Below are 9,150 nucleotides of genomic sequence, written 5' to 3'. Positions count from 1 at the left end.
AGCCATGGCTGCTCAAATGACGGAAGAGGAGATGCAAACCCACATTGAAGAAAGAGTGAATGAGGCTCTTGCTCAAAGACTTCAAGAGCAAGAATTGGAGAATGCCAATCGTTCTCTTAGAGACCTCACCTCGGCTGCCATGAGCTACGATTATCCGGGCAGCATAGTTTCCCCCGATGGCACGGGAAACTTTGAGCTGAGGCCGGCATTCATCAACTTGGTGAGCCAAAATCAGTATGGTGGAGGTGCTCTTGAAGATCCTCATGCACACATGGAGCGGTTTATCCGCAATTGCAACACCTACAGAGTTCAGAATGTTTCAGCGGACACCATCCGCTTGAGTTTATTCCCTTTTTCATTGAGGGATACTGCTGAAGAGTGGTTGAATTCACAGCCCCAAGGTAGCATTACATCTTGGGAAGACTTGGCTGAGAAGTTCACCACAAGGTTTGTTCCAAGAGCCCTCTTGAGGAAGCTCAAGAATGACATCATGACTTTTGCTCAATCCACCGACGAGAATCTCTATGAAGCTTGGGAGAGGTTCAAGAAGCTCTTGAGGAGGTGTCCTCAACATAACCTTACTCAAGCTGAGCAAGTAGCAAAGTTCTATGATGGTCTCCAATATTCTTCGAGGTTTGGCTTGGATGCGGCTTCAAGTGGAGAGTTCGATGCCTTACTTCCACAAGTGGGGTATGAGTTGATTGAAAAGATGGCTATAAGAGCCATGAACTCTAGTAATGATCGCCAAGCCCGAAGAGGAGTCCTTGGGGTTGAAGCTTATGATCAACTTATGGCCTCCAACAAGCAACTCTCCAAGCAAATGAATGAGATTCAAAATCAAATGAAGACCACCAAGATTGGTGGTCGAGTTGCCAAGGTGGAGTGTGTGACTTGTGGAGGGCCACATGACAGCGAAGAATGCACAGAGACTAGACCGGAGGAGGAAGTGAAGGCTATAGGTCAAGCTCGGAATGACCCATTTTCAAATACTTACAATCCAGGATGGAGGAATCACCTTAATTTTTCTTGGAGGCAAGGTAATAATGGGCAAGGAAGTGGTTTTCAAAGACAATTTCCTAGCCAAGGATTCCAAGGCCAAAGCTCAAGACAACCTCAAGAGCGAGGAGAAGGTGAAGGTAGTGGTTCCAAGAAGAGCTTAGAAGAGTTGGTGGAAACTTTCATCAACCGGACGGAGAATAATTACAAGAATCAAGAGGCGGCTATCAAGAATCTTGAGAATCAATTTGGCCAGCTGGCCAAGCAAATAGCCGAGAGACTTCAAGGTAAATTTCCTTCCGACACTATCCCCAATCCTAAGCAAGAAAATGCCTCTGTTGTAGCCACTAGAAGTGGGAGAGTGATGAATGAATTGAAGAAAAAAACAGAGGGAGAAAAGAGAGAGGAGATAGTGGGAGGAGAAGTAGTTGTACCTATTAAGGTGAGAGAGGAAGTTGATCTTACTCCTGAAACTAGCAAGGTTCCGTTCCCTAAAGCATTGGCTAAGAAGAGCTTAGATAAAAAGTTTTCAAAATTTGTTGATGTTTTCAAAAAGCTCCACATTAGTATTCCTTTTGCAGATGCTTTGGAACAAATGCCTATATATGCTAAGTTTATGAAGGATATTCTGCATAAGAGAAGAAGATTGAAGGGAGTAGATGAGACGGTGTTGATGACGGAGGAATGTAGTGCCATTTTGCAGCGGAAGATGCCTAAGAAAAGAAGGGACCCCGGAAGTTTCACTATTCTGGTGGAAATTGAAGGCATGGCGGATGTAGAAGCCTTGTGTGATCTTGGAGCGAGCATCAATTTGATGCCGCTCACCATGTTTGAGAGGCTTAACCTAGGAGAGGTTACTCCAACCATGCTCTCCTTGCAAATGGCAGATCGATCCCTCAAGACTCCATATGGGATTGTGGAGGATGTAATGGTGCGGGTGGACAAGTATGTGTTCCCCGTGGACTTTGTTGTGCTTGATATGGAGGAGGATGAGAAGATTCATCTCATTCTTGGTCAGCCTTTCTTAGCTACTGGTAGAGCTAAGATTGACGTTGACAAGGGTCACCTCATTCTCCGTGTTGGTAAGGAAAAGGTACGGTTTTCTGTTTTTAATCCTATGATTGAGACTAACCATGACAATGACTTTGTCTGTGATGTGATTAGAAGCAGGTCGAAGGTTTCGGAAGAGATCCCCAAAGTTAATGCCCAAATTGATGAGTTCCATCCGGCTCTCATCAAGCTTGTTAATGGTAACAAGTATGGGGGGTCCAAGTACGAGAACTTGCATGCTCATATGGTGAAGTTTACCCAAGCTAGCACCCTTGCTAAGATTGAGGGTGTTTCAAGTGATGAAGTGAAGATTAAACTCTTCCCTCATTCTTTGACGAGGGAGGCTAGAGCTTGGTTTGATGAGCAAGAGGACATAGCCTCATGGGAGGATTTACTCCAGAGGTTTTGTGCAAGGTTTCTTTCTTGCACTTGTGGTAAGTTAATCAATGGAAAGGAATTTCCTTCCTAACACCATCGGAAGGAGAGTCCACCTAGGACTATAACCTAGGGCTAAATGGGAGACAACCCATTCTTTTTATTTTATTATTTCCTATCTTTTAATTTTGTAGTATTTTAGGTGTTTAATTTCAAAAAAAAAAAGTAAATAATTTTGTGGAAAAAACTGGGTTGAGCGCCTAGGCGCCAATTAGTGACAGAGGCACTGCCTCTGTATCTGGCACGAGCGCCTGAGCGTTCCCCATGAGCGCTCGAGCGCTCCTATACGTTGTTTCTGCCAGATTTTGGGTTTTAAAACCCCAACCTTTCAGTTTCCCACTCTTAATTCCCATTCTCCCATAAAAAACGCACCCCACTCTCTCCATACCCCATTTCCACTTCTCATTTCTCACTTGCACACACATTGGCTCTTCCTTTTACTTCAAAGTTCTGCATTGCATCAAGTCTATTCCACTTGCACCCACTCACTCTCAAGTCAAGGTAAGTTCCATTTTCCACTTTCCTTCATCATAGTTCATGAGTTTGGCAATGCATGCTTCTTTTGGGTAAGGGTGAGTGAATTTGTGTTAGTGCAAGTTGGGTTTGGGTTGTATTTGTTCATTATGGGTTGATTTTGTGCCTAATTAGAAAGGGGTTGTGAATTTGTGAGGAATGGGTAGTTAGGATTTTGTGGATTAGTTTAGTTTAGCTTTTGCTTATAAGGTATTTGATAGAATGCCTCAATGGGTTCTCTTAGTCGATTTTTGGCAAGTGCTTGTGGTTGTTTTTCTCTCTTTGCCAAAATCACTAAGAAACTTGTTGGGTTCTCTTAGGTTGTTCTATTTTTGTTTTTGTACAAAGTTTCTTCTTTCTTTTCTTTTTATTTTTGAACTAACATTTCTAACATTTGTGGCTTGTGTATGGGCTAACAATTTTGCAGATGCCTGTAAAAAGAGCAAGAACAAACACAAGAGCTGCAGCTTCTTCCTCCACCTCCCGGAGTTTTGATCGCTCCCGCTTCCTATCAGCGATTAAGGAGGAGTTTTACCGAGATCACCTAACACACAAGGAGTGTGTGAAGGAGCGGGGAGTTTTGTATCGGGAGGGAAGGAGAGACCTCTTGGGCATGCAAGAAGCCATGGAGATTAGGAGGTGAAAGAATTGGGTCAATCCCATTCCGTTCGCTTGTGAGGTCATGGTTAGGGAGTTCTACGCGAACACCTACTGTGACAATCAAGAGGACAGGTCCAGGCCACCGGTGAATTCATCTTGGTTCAGGGGAGATGTGATTGATTACAATCCAGCAGTCATTCGCAGGCATCTTGGCCTCCTCACGGAGGAGCAAGAGAAGGAGCTTTTCCCCGAGAAGGCCACTTATCATGAGCTCTTAGAGGAGAAGTCACCGGAGATCTTGGAAGACATGAAGGCAGTGATTGTTAGGCCTGGGCGGGACTGGGAAGCAGTTGAATATGAGATCATTTTTGTGAGAAGGAAGGATATGACGCCGCTGGCTAGAGTTTGGGCTGAATTTTTGCAGGATTCCCTCATTCCTAGCTCTTACAAGTCTAAAGTTAGAGAGGTTACATTGGTTGCTATCTATTGCATCGTGAGAGGTCATCCTATGGATATGGCCACCATCATTGCTGGTCGGATTTATTCCCTTTACAACAGGAGTAAAGACAAACATCGGCCCATCTTTCCTCACTTGATTTGCTCTTTGATTCATGCGGTGAGGGACAGAGCTAGGCGGCCAGTCCATGTTATTGAGAAGAGGTTGCCTGTGGCACCTCTGCTCAGTAAGGAGAGGATCGCTCAACTTTATAAGGAATGGACGGCAAGGATGCCTCAAGAGGAGGAAGAGGAAGAGGATCCTGAGGAGCCAGCGGAGGAAGAAGAAGAAGAGGAAGAGGAAGAAGAAGAGGAGGAAGAAGAAAATGTTGAGGTGGTGAATGAGGTGGTTACTCCACCACGTGCTGACCCTTCTCCTGCTTGGATGGAGGCCGCTTTCGGGCGGATGTTTTTGAGGCAAGATCGCCTACACAGGGATCTTGACCTCCATTGGAGGGGAGGTAGCACATCAGACCCCAGGTATAATGGGCCCTTGGATTTTAATACCTTGGGGCAGGGGATGACAGACTTGAGTTTGATGCATGATGCAGGTGTTCATCCGGATTATGGCGATGGAAGGGGTGACCATGACCCCATGGAGTGACTATGTTCAGGTATCTCTACTCTTAGTTTAGGTCATGCATTTTTAGCATATTTTCAATTTGTAGATTTTGTTTTCTTTTGATCATGCATTGTTTTAGCTGGTCTTGTTTTTATTTTTGGGTCTTTACTTCCCTATACTCACATGCTTTTAGCTATAGATTTGCTTCCCTACTTGTGCTGTTTTTGAAAATGCTTTGTGAATACTTGTTGTTGTTTTTGGGGATGAGTGATTGCATGTTGGGGAAGAGAGGAGGAGACTTCGGTCTTCCGAGTGTTTCTTGAGAAGGGAGTCGAGGTGAGTCCATTAAGGGTCTATCTTTGACCCTTCACCATAAAAATTCCCTGGAGGATCCTGACTCACTTGCAATTCTTGGTTCTGCGTTAATTTCACTCATAGTGTGCTTTGTGATTCTTGCTTTATTCTGGAGACTTGTAGGATTCCTTGAGATTCTGATTTTGTTGTTTGAACATTGTCCTTAGTTGTCCCATTTGAGCCTTATTGGAGATTTTGTTGTAGCCAAGTTTTTGGGACGGATGTTTGGTTGGAATATTGGGGAGTGATGGTCCTTGTTGTGTTGTATGGAGCTGGAAAAATGAGAAATAGTCTCTTGCCCCAAAAAGAAAAATCAGTGAAGAAAAAGGGGAAAGAAAACGAACTCCTAAACAAAAGTTGGAGTTGGAAAAAAGGAAAAAAGAGTTTGAAAAGGGGGTGCAAGAGACTTGTGCTAAAGTGTTTGTTGTGAAAAGCTCTGGGGTTAACAGAAGAGGACCACACTCAATGTGCTTGAAAGCCTAGTTTTCCCTTAGGGACCAACCACCATCATGCTTTACCTAGCCAATGTTTCAACCCTTTTGGAAGTCTCTTTGACTAGTTGCATGTTTGATCTTTGTTGCTATTGAGTGAATGACATTCAGGACCTATGAACTTGTTTGTGTGCTCAGTGCACTAAATGAACATCTTGTCCTAGGATTTTTAGTTCTATATGCTTCTCATGAATGGACTCTAGACTCTTCTCTTTTCAAAAGATGCATGAAGTAGGTTGTCGAGTCTTTCTCTTGAAACTAGCTGTGATTACTTTGTCCCCCTGTTTTTGTGAAGTATTCCTTGTTGAGAGCACTTGTGTGGGAGCATTTCTTGCGCTTGAGGGCAAGCGAGTGTTATTCACGCTCGAGGACGAGCTGTCGTTGAGTATAGTGGTGTGATGACCCTGTTTTAGTAGTGTTTTTAGGGTCATTTCCTTGGTTGTTTTGAGTCTTTTTGTTGAGTCTCATGTAGTGTTTCATGCATTCTCATGCATTTTTATTCTTTTCTTTAGTCTTTATTTTGTTTTGGTAATTTAGTAGTTTTATAGGTAGTTTTCTTGCATTTTAAGTAAAGATTAGGACTTGCATGGTTTTGTTGTGTTTTATGAAGGACCTCTTGTGCTAATGAGCTCTTGGAGCTTCTAGAATCTTCCTTGACTTGTTGGTTAGGTTTGGAGAGTAGAAACTGAAGGAGAAAGAAGGCCAAGAAGCATGGAATTGATGAAGAACTTAAAGAGGATTGAAAAGAGGAGTTTCAGAAGCCAAAAAGTCCTTTTCAGGTGAGCTTAAGCGCCTAGGCGCTGGGAATGGGCGCCTAGGCGCCAATAGGGTCAGAGGCATGTTTTTTCAACATGCAATTGGCGCTCAGGCGCTCTGAATTGGCGCCTGAGCGCCCAGTTTCATTCATTTTGCCTATAAATAAGGCTTAGGCCAATTTCTTTGATACATTTTGACATTTTACTCATGTTTGATCAAGTTTGAGAGCTGAGGAGAACTTTGGGGCCAAGGGAGGCTTCCAACTTGTACTTTTTCTCAGGTTTTATTTACATTTTCTTCATGAATTCACTAGCCATGAGTGGCTAGTTTACTTTTTTGCTTTGGGTTAAGAGATTCTATGAAATTTTAGTTTGTAAATCCTATCTCTATGCATGAGTCTTGATTCAATCTTGTATTTAAATTCCTTATTGCATGTCTAGCTTTGGTGCACCTTTGCTATAGGCTAGATTATAATCAAATGGAAATTTGTTATGATTTAGGGACATGAATTGGAATAGATCCTTCTATATTGGCTTCTAAGCATAGAGTGAGGGTAGTGTTTTGTTGGCCTGATTATACATGATATTATACCTCTTATGAATGTTTAAGTACACAAGGAATTGGGCTTAACTTTCAATTTGAGAGAATTACTTTTGTGAGGAATCAACTAGTAAGTACATAGGCTATATCAACAAGAGTTAAATCAAGGATTCACATGCATAGGATAGGTGGACTAAAATGGATTAGATGATCAACAACCCGAGGCAATTTTCCATCATTTGTTATTTACATCATTTTCATCATTGCTCTTCTGCAAATCTTTTGTCTAAATCAACCAAAATCAATTTCTAAATTTTACTGTTTTAAGAACTTGCAAACTGTAGGCTTAAATCAACAATTCTCACTCACAATCCCTGTGGTTCGATATTTTAAAACCCTGAGGTATTCGTACACTTGCGAATTGACCAACAACGGTTCTTCACTGTCCCCTTATTCAGCTGCCGGTAATCCACACACAATCTGGACTTTCCATCCCTCTTCTTTACCAATAGCACAGGTGCACCCCATGGCGATACGCTAGGTCGAATGAATCCCTTTGAGGATAGATCATCCAACTGCTTTGCCAATTCTGCCAACTCCGCTGGGGCCATACAATAAGGTGCCATTGATATTGGTCCAGTACCGGGCACAATGTCAATAGAAAACTCCGTCTCTCTGACTGGTGGTAAGCCGGGTACATCTTCTGGGAACACATCGACATACTCCTGTACCACCAAGATATTGCGCACATCACCATCATGTTTCGCTTCGGCAACGATAGAGTTCACATACGCCGGTGAACCCTTTCCCAAGTTGTACGAGTTTAAGTAATCCGTAACGCCGGGATCTGGGAATACTACCGCCTTGTTAGCACAATCTAAGAGCACGTGATATTGCGCTAACCAATCCATTCCCAAGATCACATCCAGCTCTTTGAGCCCTAAACAGACGAGGTTCGCAAAGAACTTCCGATCCTCGTAAACCAACGGACATTGTAAGCATGTCGTGCGTGTAACTAATCGATCAGCGGCAGGGGTTGTCACCACCAGATCGAAGGGTAGGTCAGCAGTCAGTAACCCTAACCTCTTCACACAATCCTCAGCAATGAATGAGTGTGTAGCACCCGAATCAAATAAAACCATTAGTGATGTTCCAGCAATAAGACACGTACCCTGGATAAGGTCATCAGTAACGGCGGCCTGTTCGCCGGAAATAGCAAAGACACGACCTGGAGCAGATGGTCGTCTCCCCCTGGCAGTATTCAACAATGTCTCAACTCTAGCCGCACTCGGGCAATTTCTCTCCACATGTCCTGGTTTTCGGCATCTCCAACATACAATCTCCTTACCACATTCATTAGCATAGTGTCCTTTCTCATTGCACTTGTAGCAGGTCACATCTTCCTTTGAAACAGGGGTTGCTCCCCTCACAACATTTGGCACTTGGGCAGCTGGGCGCTGGTAAGGCTTTCTCATTGGCGCTTTGCCCTTATCGAACTTCCCCACTGATCTCTGTCCATTGAATCTTCCCGGTTGATTCTGTCCCGGGCGCATTGTTCCTCCGCTCTCTGTACGGCCCCTTTGCCTGTTCTCCATAGCCTCGACTTCACGAGCCTTCTCAACCAGCTGTTGATAGACCCTGATTCCCAAAGGCCTAACAGCCTTCTCAATCTCATTCCTCAATCCGCGCATAAACCTGTTGCACAGATAAGCCTCATCCACCTGGTTCTGGAAGAAACGAAAGTGTTTGGATAAGGCTTTCAAACGTGCAGCATATTCCCCCACGGACGTAGGTCCTTGCCTCAAATTGAGGAACTTGTTCTCCATTTCTTCCCTTGCTGTCTCCGGGAAGTACTTGTCCATGAAAGCCTTCTTGAAAGACTCCCAGGTGATGGCCTCATGATTGGCCGTCATCAGCTGTCTGGCACTACGCCACCAATACTCGGCATCACCCTTCAGCATGAAAGTTGCCAAGTTGACCTTCTCGGCACCCAGGGTATGGAGTGCCTCAAAGATCTTCTCCATCTCCTGAACCCATAGGTCAGCCTTCTTGGGTTCAGCTTCGCCCTGAAACTTGGGCGGTGCGTGCCGGTTGAAATCTGTTCTCGTGCGAATCTGATCTTGAGCCAATTCCCTCTCGGCTCGCAGAGCTCTCCGAGCTTCTTCCTTAGCTCTCCTATTATTCTCTTCAGCCTCTCGCTGAGCCTGGGCTGCAGTCTGGGCAGTAGCAACGGCGACCTGCTGGGCGACGACTTGCGCCAGCTGGGCCATAGCCTGGGCCAACTGAGCATTAGTGGGGTCCTGTCTTGGAGGCATCCTGCTTGAAACAGAACCACAATCTAATGTCAGTGCCCACAAT

At 44.3% G+C, this 9,150-nt stretch overlaps 1 protein-coding gene and 1 non-coding gene across 2 annotated transcripts in view; both read right to left on the bottom strand.

The window, feature by feature from the left end:
- Positions 1–472: 472 nt before the first annotated feature.
- LOC130741571 (small nucleolar RNA R71) lies at positions 473–579 on the bottom strand. The gene has a single exon (XR_009020462.1). It is a non-coding gene; the product is annotated as a small nucleolar RNA R71 (small nucleolar RNA).
- A 6,209-nt stretch (positions 580–6,788) lies between these two features.
- LOC130736436 (uncharacterized) overlaps positions 6,789–9,150 on the bottom strand; it is a 2,454-nt gene continuing 92 nt past the window's right edge. Inside the window, exons 2-3 of the mRNA XM_057588271.1 lie at positions 7,299–9,108; positions 6,789–6,821 (exon numbers count right to left, since the gene is read on the bottom strand). Coding sequence (XP_057444254.1) covers positions 6,789–6,821; positions 7,299–9,108 — 1,843 coding nt within the window. The remainder of the gene's footprint in view (positions 6,822–7,298; positions 9,109–9,150) is intronic.

This window comes from Lotus japonicus, chromosome 2 (genome assembly GCF_012489685.1).
Source record: "Lotus japonicus ecotype B-129 chromosome 2, LjGifu_v1.2".
NCBI classification, from domain to species: domain Eukaryota; kingdom Viridiplantae; phylum Streptophyta; class Magnoliopsida; order Fabales; family Fabaceae; genus Lotus; species Lotus japonicus.
Note: the sequence above shows the minus strand (reverse complement) of the source record. Positions and strands in the feature narration are given on the sequence as shown.